The sequence below is a fragment of the Ahaetulla prasina genome, chromosome 3 (genome assembly GCF_028640845.1).
Source record: "Ahaetulla prasina isolate Xishuangbanna chromosome 3, ASM2864084v1, whole genome shotgun sequence".
NCBI classification, from domain to species: domain Eukaryota; kingdom Metazoa; phylum Chordata; class Lepidosauria; order Squamata; family Colubridae; genus Ahaetulla; species Ahaetulla prasina.
Window position 1 is genome coordinate 192,483,033 of NC_080541.1, and position 18,613 is coordinate 192,501,645.

General features: G+C 37.2%; 1 protein-coding gene across 1 annotated transcript in view; it reads right to left on the bottom strand.

The window, feature by feature from the left end:
- The window catches only part of NECAB3 (N-terminal EF-hand calcium binding protein 3), a 135,323-nt gene that overhangs the window by 111,439 nt on the left and 5,271 nt on the right, over window positions 1-18,613 (bottom strand). The window contains exon 3 of the mRNA XM_058178362.1: window positions 11,412-11,496. Within this exon, the coding sequence (XP_058034345.1) occupies window positions 11,412-11,483 (72 nt within the window). The 5' untranslated portion in view covers window positions 11,484-11,496. The remainder of the gene's footprint in view (window positions 1-11,411; window positions 11,497-18,613) is intronic.

The following is an 18,613-nucleotide window of genomic DNA, read 5'->3' on the forward strand; positions in this document are numbered from 1 at the left end:
CTTCTGCAGGCAAGTCGTTCCACTTATTAATTGTTCTAACTGTCAGGAAATTTCTCCTTAGTTCTAAGTTGCTTCTTTCTTTGATCAGTTTCCACCCATTGCTTCTTGTTCTACCCTCAGGTGCTTTGGAGAACAGCCCGACTCCCTCTTCTTTGTGGCAATCCCTGAGATATTGGAACACAGCTATCATGTCTCCCCTAGTCCTTCTTTTTATTAAACTAGACATACCCAGTTCCTGCAACCGTTCTTCATATGTTTTAGCCTCCAGTCCCCTAATCATCTTTGTTGCTCTTCTCTGCACTCTTTCTAGAGTCTCAACATCTTTTTTACATCGTGGCGACCAAAACTGAATGCAATATTCCAAGTGTGGCCTTACCAAGGCATTATAAAGTGGTATTAACACTTCATGTGATCTTGATTCTATCCCTCTGTTTACGCAGCCCAGAACTGTGTTGGCTTTTTTGGCAGCTGCTGCACACTGCTGGCTCATATCTAAATGGTTATCCACTAGGACTCCAAGATCCCTCTCACAGGTACTACTATTGAGCAAGGTGCCACATATACGGTACCTGTGCATTTTGTTTTTCTGGCCTAAATGTAGAACCTTACTTTTTTCACTGTTGAATTTCATTTTGTTAGATAGCGCCCAATGTTCAAGTCTGTCAAGATCTTTCTGTAACTTGAGCCTATCTTCTGGAGTGTTGGCTATTCCTGCCAGCTTGGTGTCATCTGCAAATTTGATGAGTTCCCCATCTATCCCCTCGTCCAAGTCATTGATGAAGATGTTGAAGAGTATTGGGCCTAAAACAGAGCCTTGGGGTACTCCACTGCATACTTCCCTCCATGTGGATGTAGTTCCGTTGAGGACTACACGTTGAGTGCGGTTGGTCAGCCAGTTACGAATCCATCTGGTGGTGGTGCTGTCTAACCCACATTTTTCTACTTTATCTAGTAGTAGGTTATGGTCTACTTTATCAAATGCTTTACTGAAGTCCAAGTAAATTATATTGACAGCATTCCTCTGGTCTACTAATTTTGTCATTTTGTCAAAGAATGCAATAAGATTAGTCTGGCATGATCTGTTTTTGACAAACCCATGTTGGCTTTTGGTTATTACTTTGTTTGCTTCTAGGTGTTCGGTGATTCGTTGCTTGATTATCTTTTCCAGAATCTTCCCCGGTATTGAGGTCAGGCTGATAGGTCTGTAGTTTCCTTGATCTGTTTTTTTTCCTTTTTTGAAGATGGGAACTACATCAGCTCTTTTCCAGTCCTCTGGCAGCTCCCCTGTGCTCCAGGATCTTTGAAAGATATAGTTCAGTGGTTCTGAAATCACGTTTGCCAGTTCCTTCAGAACCTTGGGGTGTAATCCATCCGGTCCTGGTGATTTGAACTCGTCTAGGGTAGACAGGTGTTCACTTACCATTTTCTTCCCTATTTTAACTTGTGTTTCTAATCTGTTTTTTGTAGTGCTGTTTTTGATAGGTTGGATTGTTTTTTCCTTTTGTGTAAAGACAGATGCAAAATATGATTTAAGTAGATCTGCTTTCTCCCTGTTGCTTGTCATCTTCTTGCCACTTTCTCCCAGCAATGGGACAATTGTTTCCTTGACTTTTTTCTTGTTTTTTTACTTTTGTCGCTAGCCTTTGTTCATTGTGAGCCTTAGCTTTCCTCACTTCATCTTTACAGGCTCGGGCTATTTGCTGATATTCTGCCTTAGTTATTTGCCCCTCTTTCCACTTTTTATATTTGTCCTTTTTGTCTTTCAATTTGTCAGATAGTTCTTTATGCATCCATGCTGGTTTCTTTTGAGATCTATTATTTTTCTTCTTCATTGGTATTGTGTTAGACTGCGCTTTTATAATCTCACTTTTCAAAATTTTCCAAGCTTCTTGAGTTGTTTTCCCCCTGAGGATTCTCATCCATTGAATCCTTCTCAAGCTCTCTCTAAGTTTATTGAAATTAGCTCTCTTAAAGTCCAAGACTCTAGTTTGACTTTGTTCTACTACTTGTATTTGTTTAATGTCGAATTCCAATATTGCGTGGTCACTTGCCCCCAAGGTTCCTGTAGCTTCAACACTTTCTATCATTTCATCTCTGTTAGTGAGAATTAAGTCCAATATGGATGATCCCCTTGTCGCCTTTTCTATTTTTGGGGAAACAAAGTTGTCTGCTAGGTTTGTTAGGAACCTGTTGGATCTTCCACTTGGTGCAGTTTGTTTCCCAGTTGATGTCAGGGTAGTTAAAATCCCCCATTACTACTGTGATGTGCTTCCTACATACCTTAGTTAGCTGACTAGCAAAAAGTTCATCTACCTCCTCTTTTTGGTTGGGTGGCCTATAGTATAGACCTATGGCAATATCGTTTTTCACCCCTTTTATATTGACCCAAATACATTCAAGATGATTTTCATCATTGTTGTGCTCTATTTCTGTAGAGATGTAGTTATTTCTTATATATAGTGCAACTCCATCTCCTCTTTTATTTGGTCTATTTCTTTTAAATAATTTATATCCCTCTAGCTGTATGTTCCATTTGTTAGTTTCATCCCACCAAGTTTCCGTAATGGCAACAATATCATATCTGCCCTCATTTGCTTGAATTTCTAATTCACCCTGTTTATTCCTCATACCCCTCCTGCGTAATCTGCACTGGCTCCCAGTGGTCTTCCGGGTTCACTTTAAGGTACTTGTCATCACCTTTAAAACGCTCCATGGCCTAGGGCCGGGATATTTACGGGACCGCCTACTGCCACCATTAGCCTCTCACCGACCAGTGCGCTCTCACAGAGAGGGCCTCCTCCGGATACCGTCAGCTAAACAATGTCGGCTGGCGACCTCTAGGGGGAGGGCCTTCTCTGTGGGGGCCCCTACCCTCTGGAACGAGCTCCCTCTGGGGCTTCGTCAACTCCCGATCTCAAGTCCTTCCGAGCTGAAGACGCTGCTGTTTCGAAGAGCAGGACTAGCCTGAATGTAGTTTTAAATTGGGATTTTTAAAAAAGGGGTTTAAATGAGGTTTTAAATTTGTATTTAAAAGTTAGAGCATCAATTGAATTTAACTATCTATTCTTTAGCTGTTTTTTATCTATTATATGTTTTCTGTTGTTTTTTGTCTGTGAACCGCCCTGAGTCCTTCGGGAGATGGGCGGTATACAAATATAATAATAAATAATAATAATAATAATAATAATAATAATAATAATAATAATAATAATAATAATAATAATACCCTGTGCATTGGTGTATAGACATTTGATTGACCTTGTGTTTACTGTCTTCATAACCTGTGTTGACTGCCCCTACTTTCTTGCCACCTGTTGGTTTAGTGCACATGGTATGGCACTCACTGTTAAAGGCTTGGTTTTGCTTGATAGTAGGGCTGATAGTCTTACCCATAAAGACATCTATGTTACATGCACTGATAACCCTTTTAGTTTTTGATTGCTGGGGACAGAAATTTTCTGTATCAGTTAATTCTCTGTCCCCACTGTTCAGTTTAAATGTGTATCCAGAAAATCTGTGAATGTATTGCTAAGTAACTCAGTCCCTTTCTTTGATGGATGCAATCCATCTCTTTTGTACAATTTTTCATTGGACCAGTTGCAGACATCATGACTAATAAAACCAAAGCCTTCCCTTTTACACCACTCCTTTAGCCACACATTAAACTCCACTACACGCTGGCCTTTACCTTTTTGTTCCTTACGTACTGGTAAAACCTCTGAAAAGTTAAGCCTACAACCTATGCTATTAAGTTCATACCCCAAGCTCTGGAAATCATTCTGCACAGAAAGCACATCCTTTTGGGACAGATCATTTTTGCCAAGATATATAATAGCATCAACATCAGAATCTTTACTGGCATTCTTGACTATCTTAAGAATACGCCTCTTGTCTCTGCTGGCAGTAGCACCAGGTAGACATCTGACCTCTTTCAAAACCTCCATATCCTTTCCTAAATTTACATCCCTTACAATTGAATCACCAATCAGAAGGTGGCTTCTCTTTTTGGATACCGTGCTCTTCTTGTGTGACTGATCTGTAATACTTGATACACACTTTTCCAAAGTAGGTTCACACTTTTCCAAAGTAAGTTCTTCATCTCGGACCATAATCCCTTGATTGTTTGAGTTATCAATATCACAACTACCTTGATTTGTCACTTTAGTGTTCCTATTTAGGTCAGCAAGGGCACTGTATCTGTTATACTGGGACACTGTAAAAGCTTTGTGTTTATGGTTCACAGCTCTCACCCTGCCAGATCCCACGGTTGTCCATACTGCCCTTTTCCTGCAGGATCTTTGTGGTAGAGGGAGCTGATGGCACAGCAGCTGGAATGGCTGAATTGGGTACCTAATTTCTGCTTGGAGAGCATAGATTAGAGATTCTAGATATGTAATCTGTCCATGTAGACTGCTAATTTGTTTACAAAGAGGACAGTACCCAAATTTGAAAAGAGTACTGCGAAAGACAGCTGCAAAACAAGTATTGCACTGAACTAAGCCAGTCATTTTGAATAGAATAAAATCACAATCTCAAGTGGACCAACCCTGAATATATTATTGCTATTTTTGATTTATAGTGATTAGATTAGATAATATTCTGCTTTTTTAATATTTCCTAGAATATTTCATTTTTCTAGGAGGGGGTGGATGCTAACTTCCTACAGCCTGAAAGGAACAAGTGATGTCTAGGATTTCCTCTTCCATAGTTTATTTATTTACCTTATCAAGAAAACTTTAGATAAAATCTCTTTCCTCCAAATTCCGCAGTCTCCATACATCTCTTAACTCGAAATCTTCTATCATATCAAAAAAGGATTTAGGCAGCTTTGCATGTGCAGGTATCTTCTTGGAAGAAATTCTCTTGTCCTTTCGTGTATCTATTACTCCATTCCAATCTCCCAATATAATGCACGATTTATAATCCCATAGAATCAACTTATATAACATTCTATAAAATTTTTCTTGTTGCTGATTGGGTGCATATATACCAAACAAGAGAGTCCTTTTTGTTTCTATTGTAAGTTCAATAGCAATATATCTTCCGTGAATATCTGCCTCTATTAACTTGGCTGGTATATCTTTTCTCAAATAAACCACTATGCCATGTTTTTTCTCCAAAGCTGAAGCAACAAAATGTTTACCTAACTTTGAGTTTATTAAGTACTTTTGATCTGATAGTTTAATATGCGTTTCTTGTAAGCAAATAACATCATTTTTAAATTGTTTCAAATAATGAAATATTTTTCTTCTCTTCTGAGCTGAATTCAAACCATTGACATTCCAAGTCAAGATTTTATTTGCCATTACTGGGCTGCTGAAGCTTTTGAGCAATCAACTGAAGATCGTCCTCCCGTATCTTCGGCCGTGCTCCTCCCACCGCTTCTGTAGCAGAATCCTGAACTTTACTTTGAGTTTGTTGCTCCTTTTCTTTACGCTTAAGGGCTCCATTCGTCAGTCTTTGTTCTTGTGGTTGTTCCTCAGATGGTAACATCACTGGAATCACCTCAGCTTCCACACCCATTTGAGTCTCTTGAATTCTTTTTTCTATTATTTCTATTTCAAGTTTCAGCACTGTAGAAAGAAAATCTTTGGCCTTAAGCACTGTGTCAATACGATATCTCCTTCCTTGATAATACACTGTCAAACCAACTGGAACCTCCCATCTAAATTGAATCTGGTATTTCTTAAGTTCTTGTGTAAAAAATGTAAAGTCCTTTCTATCCCTTAACATCTTGGGAGGAATCTCTTTCAAAACCTTCAACTCCTGTTCTCCTATTTTCAAGTTTTTCTGAAAAGCAACTTGCAAAATTTGATTCCTCACTGTTCTTTTCAAAAAATAAACCACAATGTCTCTAGGAAGTTTCTTTTGCCTAGCAATCCAAGAATTAACTCTATAAATTTTGTCAATTTGATAAGCAACCTCTTGTGGATCAAGTTCAATAAATTCAGCCAGAGCTTCTGATAAAAAATTTTTTAAATCTTCCCCTTTCTCCTCATTCAAGCCCCTAATTCTCAGAGCTCCTTCCATCATTCTATACTGCATCACCACCACTTGATCTTCATTTTTGTCCAATTTGATTTGCATTCCCCTCATTCTATTTTCTATTTGTTGATTTGACTGAACAATTTCTTGCACCTCCTCCTCCACCACCTCCAGTCTTTTTGCCAAACCTTGAAAAGCCATCAAGATATCTTCTCTTATTTTTTCTCTGATAGGCACCAATCCTTCTCACGTATTGATTTTATTTTAATTTCTAATGATTTGCTTTTTAGGGTGAAGAAAACTAAGATATTTCCAAGATGTTTGTCTGATCATAGTCCTGTTTGGATGGAATTGCAATATGGAAAAGAGGGTAGAAGAACTTGGAGATTAAATGAAAATTTGTTTAGATATCAGGATAATGTAAATCAATGTAAAAAGCAGATGAAAGAATTTTTTGATTATAATTTGAATAATGAAACATCGATAGAAATGGTTTGGGACGCCAGTAAAGCTTTTATGAGAGGTGTATTAATATATCTTAATAATAGACAGAGAAATAAGCAACAAAGACAGCGTAGGTATCTAGAAGAGGAAATTTATAAGAAACAACAATTATTAATACATAATCCACATGATCAAAAACTTAAAGATGCAATAAAGTTACTACAGAATCAATTTAATATGATAATGGCTGATCAGGTGGCAACAAATATACAATATGCCAAACATAATACTTTTTGTAACGCAAATAGACCTGGTAGGTGGTTAGCATACACCTTAAGGAAAAGACAAAAACAACGTACTATAGAAAAAATAGAATACATAGGGAAAGAGAGATATCAACAGGATAAAATTAAAAAAACTTTTTTAGAATATTATACAAATTTATATCTTAAAGATAATATATTGAATAGGGATATTGATAATTATTTGAAGGAATATAAGGTTAAAAATTTAACTTTAGAACAAACCGATGAACTGAATCGGCCTATAACCTCTGAAGAAATTATTTTGGTAATTAAACAATTAAAAATGGGGAAATCTCCTGGTACGGATGGGCTCACAGTTAGTTATTATAGAATTTACAGGATGAGATGTTAGGTCCACTTAAGGAATTATTTAATCAGATACAACTAGGAGGGGGAATTCCCCCCTCATGGAGAACCTCTTTTATTTCATTGATACCAAAAGAGGAACAGGATTGTTCTAAACCTGGGAACTATAGGCCAATCTCACTTTTAAATAATGATTATAAGATTTTTGTTAAAATAATAGCTAATAGATTAATGTTGATTCTGCAGCGAAGAATTCATAATGATCAATCTGGATTTATAAAAGGGAGACAGATGAGGAATAATGTTAGGCAGATTGTTAATTTACTGGAGTACTTAGAAAAGAAAATTTTTATTCCAGCAGCATTTATTTTTCTCGATGCAGAGAAAGCTTTTGATTGATTGCATTGGGATTTTTTATTTAAATTAATAGAAAAGATGCAATTTGGAGATGGTTTTTTAAGAATAATTAGGCAATTTATGGAGAGCAAACAGCACAGATTATAATCAATGGTAGCTTAACAGAACCTTTTAAGATTGCGAAAGGAACAAGACAGGGATGTCCTTTATCACCATTATTGTTTATTTTAACTCTAGAACCATTATTGGATAAAATACGAGAAGTAAAGGAGATAGAGGGAATTAGAGTTAGACAATATGAATATAAGCTAAGAGCTTTTGCAGATGATTTGGTGATTACTTTACCAAACCCTATAAATTCTAGTAAATCTTTGTTGGAAATAATTGATCAATATGGGAATGTTTCAGGGTTTAAGGTAAATCAGAAAAAGACAAAAGTGATAATAAAAATATGGCCAGACAACAGAAAGAAAAACTAGAGGAAATAACAGGATTTGAAATTGTAAAGAAGGTTAAGTACTTAGGGTTTATATTACATCATCAAATGTGAAATTGTATAAGAATAACTATGAGGTTTTATGGCAAAAGTTCAGAAGGAGTTGATTGTTTGGAAAAAATTGCAATTATCTTTGCTGGGGAGAATTGCTGCTATTAAAATGAATGTTTTACCTAGATTTTTATTCCTCTTTCAGATGATACCAATAATTAAGAAAGATAAGAATCTTGAGGAATGGCAGAAGGGAATTAACAAATTCATATGGGAAGGTAAAAAAGCTAGGGTTAAAATGAAAATAATTCAAGATTCTCGGGAAAGGGGAGGTTTAAAAATGCCTAATTTTAAATTATATTATGAAGCAGCTGCTCTCTGCAATAAGTGATTGGTTTAACTTAACAGAGGACAGAATTTTGAATATAGAAGGTTATGATTTGCTATATGGATGGCATGCATATTTAATTTATGACAAAAAAGTGGATAAGGCCTTTAAAAATCATGTGCTAAGAAATGCCCTTCATGTGTTTGGAAAAATACTCTTATAAACTAAATTATAAGGTTCCTATATGGGCAAGTCCTAGACATACAATAGAAAATATAAACATAGAACAGAATCAGGAAATGATTACATATAAAGATCTTTTGTATACTGAAAGAGGTAATTTGCAGTTAAAATCTCTGCAAATATTAAGAGAGGAAGGGAAAAATTATACTTGGTTTCAATATGAGCAACTACGTGCTAGATGGAAGGGAGATCAGAAAATTGGTATAGAGCAGAACGAGGGAAATTTGGTAAAGCAAATTAGAAATCAGTCTCAGGAGCATATAAAGAGATTGTATAATGTGTTACTTGAAATAGATTCTGAAAGGGACTTGGTAAAGGACTGTATGATAAAGTGGGCACAAAATTTTCAGGAGCCAATATTATTGGAAACTTGGGAAAAATTTGGGTTAGAAATGTTAAATTCACAGGCACAGAATCTGAGGAAAATTTTTATAAAATGTTTTATAGATGGCATCTAGATCCTAAAAAATTATCGTGTATGTATCCAGATATGCAAGCAAAATGTTGGAGATGTAATTGTGATGACGCTACATATTTTCACATTTGGTGGACTTGTAAGGACATAAAGGCCTTTTGGATAAAAATTTGGTGGATTTTACAAAATGTTTTGAAAAGAAGATAAAGTTCCTGCCGCAATTTTTCTTGTAGGGAATTATTACGGATTGTACAGTAATTGAGACTAAATTGATTTTAAACCTAATAACAGCAGCAAGATTATTAATAGGACAATATTGGAAGAAAAAAGAAGTACCTACAATAGAAGAATGGATATTGAAAGTTGCCAATTTGGCTGAGATGGCGAAGATATCAGCCTTTTTGAAAGACAATACGCAAGAAAGATACTTAAAGGAATGGAAAAATGGATTGACTATATTCAACGTAGATATCAGACTAAGAGTTATCAGACTGTTTTGAATGATTATGATGTATTATTCTTGATTGTTTTGGGGAAGTTAGGAATTGATGATTGTAGGGGTATAATTAAGTTGGGATGAAAATTTTTAGCATATGTTTGTTTTATTTTAACTATACCTTGTGCCCGTTCCGGGAAGTCGGGGGGGGGAGGGGGGTTGTGAAGGGAGGGGAGAGGAGGGGGGGAAAGGGGGAAAAAATTTTGTAAAACTTTTTGAATAAAAAAAAAAAAGAAAAAAAAGAAAACTTTAGATAAAATCCATACATACATTTTTTTGTAGTGATGGTATATTATTGCTAGATTCTTTGCAGTTACCTGAAGCAAAAGTTTTCCGTGCATCATTATCACAGAGTTTTCTTTAGAAACATTCTTTGAGGTCGATAGAATGAGTCTACAAGAATTCTATCAGCTCCATTATTTTCAGTTAGAAACCAGTTTGGTCTATAGTGGTTAAGACGCCAGACTAGAAACCCAGAGATCATGAGTTCCAGTCAGTGGTGAAATCCCAATTTTTTTACTACCAGTTCTGTGGGCATGGCTTGGTGGGTGTGATGTGGCTTGGTGGGTGTGGCAGGAGAAGGATACTGTAAAATCTCCATTCCCATTCTCCAACTCTGGGGCCAGCCAAAGGTGGTATTTGCTGGTTCTCCAAACTGCTCAAAATTTCCGCTACCGGTTCTCCAGAACCTGTTAGAATCTGCTGGATTTCACTCCTGGTTCTAATCCTGCCTTAGGCACAAAACCAGCTGCGCAATTTAGACCTGGTCACCTCTCAGCCCTGGAAGAAAGCAAGAGCTAACCATTTCCAAAAATGTATCTTGCATGCCCACAGGAATCCTGAGTAGAAATGTTCTGATTGTCATTCTCATGGTCTTGTATGAGCTGTTGAAAAGGCAGCCTCTTCACTGATAGCCAAGGAGTGTGTATAATGCTCTCTTTTCTCTATGGGTTCGGGAACCAACATTTAGAATATTCATCTTGGAATCAATGGCTTTAATGTCTCTTTCAAATCTTGTGACTTTGAAGAAGAATATCTATTTTAAAACATCATAATTCTATACTCCTCTCCCTCCAACCTGTATCAACGTGGTCCCATCCTTTCTTTTTGTACACTATCTCTCCAAAATGTCTTGGTTAATTGTCTGCCACTTTTCGTGTGGTGTGCTAGCAAAGGAGGACCATAATATGTATCCTGTTTTCCCCAAACTAAGACAACCCTGATAATAAGACCGCTTTTGAGCGCATGGCAATAAGGCCAAGTGCTTATTTCAGGGTTCAAAAAAAAAGTATAACACAGGATCTTATTTTCGGGGAAACACAGTAGGGATAGCCGGATTCAAGTCCATCTTCAGTCACAGAAGCTCTCTAGGTGACTTTGGGTCTGTCACTTTCAGTCCAACATACTAAATATTTCTTGTGTGGGAAAAAAGGTGGAAGGAATACTAGGAATGCTGCCTGCAATTCCTAGCAGAAAGGCAGAATACACCCAAGTAAATATTTTTGTCATTAGGGTTTCATAGGACGCCAAAGCGACTTGGCAGCCTCGATGCTCTCCATGATGTTTGCCTTATCTCATCTCTAGTCCATGATTGAAACACTGTGATCTTTCTCTTTTCTGCATTGCAAAGCTCAAAAGAGGGTGCAGAAAATCAGAATAATTCATCACTATGCTGGCAGCTCCTATTGCAAAAGAAAGAGCAAGTTCTGCTAAGGATCAACAGTAAAAAAAAATAATCCGGCACCTAGGTAGACATTATGTGTTAAGTTGCTACAGAGATTCTGAGAACAGCTGAAATAGATTTTGACTAGGTGGCAGCTTACTTTAGGACAGTAAAGTATTTTCTTTAACAGCTTACTTTAGGACAGTAAAGTTGTTTCTTTAACAATAAGGGACAGATTATGGATTGCAGTTGATTTAAAAAAATGGCTGCTAGGAATGAAATGCAGGGCAAAAGCAGTTACTATGGTACTTTACCATCTTTAATAGCAGACTTGTGTTCTTTATGAAACTTGGTTGTGCAAAACACATTCTCATTTTCTTACCTTTACAAAACGGGGAGAGGGCTTTGTGCAGTTGTGGCTGTCACCTTGAGGTTTCTGAGTTCTTGCAAACATGGTTTGGCTTTACCTTTTTTAAAAAACATTTTATATTAAGTTATTAAGTATTATAAAATACAAAAGTAAATAAAAGAGCAGTGGGGAGGAGGGAAAAGAGAAGTGAGGAAAGATAGGGAAAAGAAAAGAAAAAGAAAGAAAAGAAAAGAAAAAGAAGCATTGACTTCCGACTTTCTCTGTTGCAGTAGAATAAAGCATTAGCATCAAATTATAGCTTTTTGTTTTTCCATAATAATATGAACAAGTCATTTCTATAAAGCTCGATCAGTCCAATCCGTAAAACCCAAAGTCAAAGTTGCATTCTTTTCAACATCAAGCACGAAATTCAGAAGCGGTTTCCATGTTTTATCTTTAGCTTCAGTGATATGTGAGTGGCTCCTGAATGTACAACTGACCAATCTCAACCCAACTCCTCTGATTTACTCTGAATGTCTTGGAAATAGTTCACTAGAAAAGCCGTGCTTCCTTATGTAAAACAGTGCTAAAAATATTTGGAGTACAAGAAATGGCAGCATCCTCTTCATCAGTTGCAGTCTTGCCAGGAGAGCTGAGCTGAGCTGACCCATTTTTCCCCACAGTCACTTATCCAGGAAAACAACTGGCCCTGAGGAGCTGTGCTGACTGCCATAACTTTTTAATAAAACACCAACTGGTAACCATTAGTGATTACTTCCAGAAGAATCAAAGTGTATTCCTGACAAGAACTCTCTTTGGGAGAATGATCAGAGTCCACCACATCCAGTTTATTTAGGTGAAGTCTGCTGGGCAGCTCCAGCAGCAGATTGCTCAATGCTCGCTGAGAATATCTAATTGACTTTCCATTTTGCTGCAGTGCATTATTTTGGCACAACTTTTTAGAAAGATATCTTTGAATTACTAGAAACTTCTTTGATTGGTTCTCTTTGTATCATTCCCAGGGAATTCCCAGAGCCGTGGTGGCGCAGTGGTTAGAATGCAGTACTGCAGGCTACTTCTGCTGATTGCCGGCTGCCAGCAGTTTGAGTTTCTCTGGCTCAAGATTGACTCAGCCTTCCATCATTCAAAGGTCAATAAAATGAGAAGCCAGATTCTTGGGGGCAACAGGCTGAGACTGTAAACCACTTAGAGAGGGCTGTAAAGCACTGTGAAGCAGTATATAAGTCTAAGTGCTATTGCTATCGCTACAGCAGACCATCATGCAAACAGTGTAATAACAAGAGCAGTTGCCTCTTTTGGTTCACCTTCACTGCCCCATCTGAGAATTGCACACACAGAAAACAATCTTCCAGACAAACTGCCTGATCATGTTAGTACCTATATCCACCCAGCTAAAGGCTATCTACTCAGATAACTAGAGAAATCAGATGCTCTGCACTGAGCTACTTTTTAATTAACCCATCTGAACTTTATCCTAAGAAGGGTCAAATAATAGGAAATACCTACTGTACACAATATTTTCAGCAATGTACCAGGTTCTTATCACTTTTTGCAAGCCTCTACTTATCTAAGTTCTTTACTGATGTGAGGAATATAGAATAACAACCTGGAATGCACAGAAATGTGAAAGATTTTCTGTGAAGACTATATGAGCTCAAATGCACACATACTGTATCCCTCGGCCAGAGTCCTGGGGGGTTGAGCTACTAACTTTACAAAAATATTTCTTTACAGCATTATTTTCATAAAGTACGTATTGCCCATGAATTGTTATATTCCACGGGTCTGTGTACCAAACAATAACAAAATGTGATAATCTAAAACAATCATCCCCCACAGTTAAAAACTTGCTTCATTCAAATGAGAAGTTTGTAGGCGCTATTACATGCACAAACCAGAGTGAGAAAATGTATAAATAAATGGCTAATGGTTAATAAATAGTTAAAAATAAATGGTTAATATTCATAATCATCCTGACAACATCCATCAGTATAAATAGTACTTTGCAAGATAATTTTTAAAACTGTCATCCCAAAGAGGTTAGGATCATACCAAAGTTACCAGAAGCAAGTTCTAGTCATCCTAGTTCCTCAATTGCTGCAGCCGGAATAAGTCAATAAGGGGAAACTTATTATGTAAATGAGACTTTGTGGAGATAGGTGATGGTGCATAAATGAAACCCTTTCACTAAGGTCTGTTCAGAATCTCAAAAAGTGATTGACCTTAGATGCCAGTTTTGTGTTTTTTTACCACAGAACAATTTTGCAGTTACAAAAAATATTAATATATTTGATTTGTGATCCAGAAGAATCTGCAAGGAAGATCCAATATACAGAGAAGAGGAAAAATGTTTCATTGCTTTTTGACCCTTATATCTCTTAAGGGATTAAGATCTCCTGCTGTTGAAAAATAGCTGTGACACAGAGAGGTATTGAAAAGGATCACAAGGTTGGAAAAAGAGGATTCATTCTCTTATTTACTAATTTTCTTCGGTGACCTCCACCCAAGTTCTATATTCCGCATGGGTGATGACAAGTTGAATAGTTTCGATGGGTCCAGCAAAAAGGCCTCTTGGACCCTTGCTCACATGTGTAGTGAAGTGTTGCAGTTTGGTTGTTGTGAAGCAAAGTTCTGAGGACAAGAACTCTGCGTTCTGAAGATTTTATGCGAACAGAAGGAAAAGCGAAATGGCAGCTAAAAGTGGCAGAATAAAAAAAAAAACAAGTGATGAAAGAACAAGCGAACTGAAACTCTATTTTAAGGGAGGTGGTGCATGTACTTTAACCCATCATAGAGTATTGTGCTGTGTGACATTGCTCTATTATTCAGTGAAATCCAATCACCACTTTGATTGCTATGACTAACAGCATTTGCTGTGGCATTAAGCGAAGCGTGTCTCAATGGAAGGTATCTCAGGTCTTTCGAATCTGATGCATTGGCAGTGCAAACTCATATGCGAGAGTTATTAAGGCCGCACGTTCTGAAACTGCATAAATTCTAATTTTCCTGGAAAAAATTCCCAGAATCGATCCTGAAAGAAAAAAAAATGAAAAACGCTTCTTGTCTAGAAAAAGGACATTCTCTTAGATTTATTTCATTTTCTTTTTTTTTATTAAAAAAAGTTTTACAACAAACAAGTTTTTTTTAAAAATTTCCCCCTTCACCCTCCTCCCTCCCCCTCCCCCTTCACCCCTCCCCCCCAGAGACTTCCCAGAGCAAAATACAGGGTATAACATCTAACAAACATAGGCTGAAATATTACAAAAACCAAAGCCCATAATCCCTTCTCCCCCATTGATCCCTTAACTTCCCATTCCCCTTTTAAACTAATACCCAAATACAATACAATCCCTACCATCACTCATATGCTATTTGATACTTTTTGGTCTGATACTTATTTTGAGTATAATCAATCCATTTTCTCCATTCCACTATGTATCGTTCTTGTGAATAGTCTTTCAAATACACAGAAATTTTTGCCATTTCTGCTAAGTTTGAAACTTTAAGTGTCCATTCTTCAATTGTAGACAGTTCTTCTTTCTTCCAATGTTGCGCCACCAAAAGTCTCGCTGCTGTTATTAAGTTCAATATCAATTTAGTCTCTATTACTGTAAAATCCGTGATTATACCTAGTAAAAACAGTTGTGGCGTAAACTTTATCTTCTTTTTCAAAATGTTCTGCATAATCCGCCATATTTTAATCCAAAACGATTTATTTTTTTTACAAGTCCACCTTATATGATAATAAGTAGCATCTTCACAATCACATCTCCAACATTTGGGTTGCACATTCGGATACATACATGCCAACTTCTTAGGATCTAAATGCCTTTTATAAAACATTTTATAAAAATTTTCTCTTAAATTTTGTGCTTGGGTAAATTTAACATTCCTAACCCAGATTTTCTCCCATGTTTCCAACATTATAGGTTGTTGAATATTTTGTGCCCATTTTATCATACAATCTTTAACTAATTCCGTTTCTGAATCTATTTCTATCAAAGCATTGTATAACCTTTTAATATGCATTTGACTTTGATCTCTAATTTGTTTTACCAAATTTTCCTCAATTAGCTCAATACCACTTTTCTGGTCCACACTCCATACAGATTGGATTTATTTCATTTTCAGTTACCATTATAACATGCAGCTGTTCACAAAAATGTAATCAGCCTGGCATATTTACTGTTTTTGTAAAGACCTAACTGCTGCCTTAACACCACAATAAAATCTATTTCTAACCACAGAACTGACAGGTGGATTTGGGGAAGAGCAAAATCACAAAAATGGAAGGAGGATTAAAAGAGAAATTCTCACAATATAGTTTTTCAGCAGCTGGGAGAGAAACTGGGGATTCATCCTGCCCAGATCACATGCTGTGACTCCCCTCCCACTTCCACAACCAAAACACCCAATCATATTTGTAGGATAAGATCTTTATAAAAAGCTTCCGTTATGTCAATAAAAGCTTTTTAACAACTTTCAAAATAATTATGAGGTATTGTGGCAGAAGGTATGGAAAGATATGGAGAGTTGGAAGAAAAGACTATACACAAGAAAAATATATTTTAGAATGGAAAATGTGGATTGATTATATTCAAAATAAGTATCAGATAAAAAAATATCAAATAGCATATGAGTAAATTTAGGAAATAATTTGTATTAGATATATTTTTGAAGGAGAGGGGAATTGAGAGTGTGAATAAGCGTGGAGAGACTAGAGATTATAATTTAGGAATTATTTTAGATTATGATTGTTAGTTTTGATACCCTGCATTTTGTTCTGGGAAGTCGGGGTGGGGTGGGGGTAAAGGGAAGGGAATTGGGGTTGAGGTTAGTGATGGAGTGATGGTTAATGTACAGGGATTATTGAAGATGTATAAAATATAATTAATGTAGGGTCGGTCTGACCAGTTGCCATTTTAGAACGGTGGGGAGGGAAAAAGAGAGTAGGAGGTAGGAAAGAGGAGAAGAGGAAGGAAGAGGGGTAGAAGAGGGAGAAGAGTGTAGGGTGGAGGGAGGAGAGGAGGTAGATAAGAGAAGGAGAGGAAGGTTTGGAAAGTAAAAGAAGGTAGAAGAGGGAAGAAGGTTAAAAAGGGGGGTGGTGACTGGGCAGGCCCGACTAATTGTATATAACTGTACATTGGATGAATTATTTGATATGATTGTAAAAATAAAACTTTTTTATTAAAAAAAAAAAGCTTTTTAACAACTTTTGTTATTGCATAGGGGGGAAGGGTTTAGTTGACATGGGAAAGTATTCAGAGAAAAGAAAGAACGAAAGAGATTAAAGGCAGAAGGAGAAACAAAAGAAGCAATGGAGAAAGCCTAACTGAACTATGGTTTTATGAGATAGGAACATGGGGACAATTTTCTTTTGCTCTTATCCTGGGCATGGAAACCCTAAATACCTTTGTATACTGTACAGAAAGTGGTTTGTCCAGCAAAGAGGGGTCTAAGTGCTCTATATAAAATATATTACATAAAATAAATAATACAAATGCTAAATATTTCTCTCTCCTAATGAAAACAAGAATCTGTAGCACGTTTGCTGGGATTTCCCAGTATAGGGAAATGAGGAATTGCATGTGTGAAATAGTACTTCTAAAGAGACATGTCTAAAAAGAACTGTATTTTACATGCGATTTAGATGCTAACAACTCAAATTCATGAGCCTGAGTGGCTAAGAGTTAGTATCATATATGAACAAAATTGTGAAATGTAGCTGTATCAGGGAGAAGAAAGGAGGAATTATCTGAGTGGCATTTCACAAAGTTTTAAACATGTATGAGAAAGGAAGGGGAGAATTTTTATAGTCATGTCCCCCTTAAATGAGATAATGTTTTTTTCTGAGAAAGTTAATGCAGAAAAAAGCAGTGAAACACTCCATCCCTAATCTATGCCTAACTTTGAAGATTCAGGAGCTGGGTCAACTGAGATTGTCTTCATTCCTTATGTCCAGATATTGTAGTTTCTGAGGGGCTTAGAAAGCAGAGCTGATTAATAGTTGTTGGTTTTTTTTAATTTGAATTTATATCCCGCCCTTCTCCGAAGACTCAGGGCGGCTTACACTATGTTAAGCAATAGTCTTCATCCATTTGTATATTATATACAAAGTCAACTTTTATTGTCCCCAACCATCTGGGTCCTCATTTTACCTACCTACCTTCTAAAGGATGGAAGGCTGAGTCAACTTGGGCCTGGTGGGACTTGAACTGCCAGTAATTGCAAGCAGCTGTGTTAATAACAGACAGACTTAGTCTGCTGAGCCACCAGGCACACCATTTACAATATTTCTTGAGGAGCTGCAGCCACAGGGAAAAGATCAGTGGTGGGTTTCAAATTTTTTTACTACTGGTTCTGTGGGTGTGGCTTGGTGGGCATGGCATGGCTGAGTGGGCGTGGCTTGGTGGGCGTGGCAGGGGAAGGTTACTGCAAAATCCCCATTTCCTCCTGATCAGCTGGGACTCAGGAGGCAGAAAATAGATGGGGGCAGGGCCAGTCAGAGATGGTATTTACCGTTTCTCCAAAATACTCAAAATTTCCGCTACCGGTACTCCAGAAATGGTCAGAACCTGCTGAATCCCACCTCTGCTCATGAGTGAAAATCCCTCTCTCCACCTCGCCAACAGCCCTGCAAGAGACACAATGCCATCATGACTTGCCTCTGTTTACCACATCACACCAAAGGGTAGCTTTGCCACTCCCCTTAGACAATGGCTCGGCAGATATTATTTATTTTGCCATAGAAGGAAACGATGACTCAGGGGAAAAAATGTCTGGCTGCCAGGTTTTCAAGCATCCATTAGGCAGCTGGAAGAACAATACTTGGCAAGATAGGATGGGGGGAGATTTCTCAATGAAGGCTGTTGGTTCCAACACTGTGAAGCTGCTGCAAAGATAAGAAAGGTACTGGGGCTTATGTGGAAGTAGCCAAAGAAAGACTGAGTGGTTTGCGTATCTTTCTAACCCATGGCTTGCTTAAGCACAATTGTTGGGTTGGTTTTGCCTAATTTGCTAAACTGCAAAGCACATCAAGGAAAAAAAAAAAAAGATGCTTCTTTTTGTTTATTATCCTAACAAGCCAGTGTAACACAGTGGTTAAATTTCTGGATGGAATCAGAAAGACTTTTTTGCCCCTTGTCCCAAATGACATTTGAAACACTGACTACCATTGCTCCAAACTCCTTTAGCGTGAGGATAAAATAAGAAGC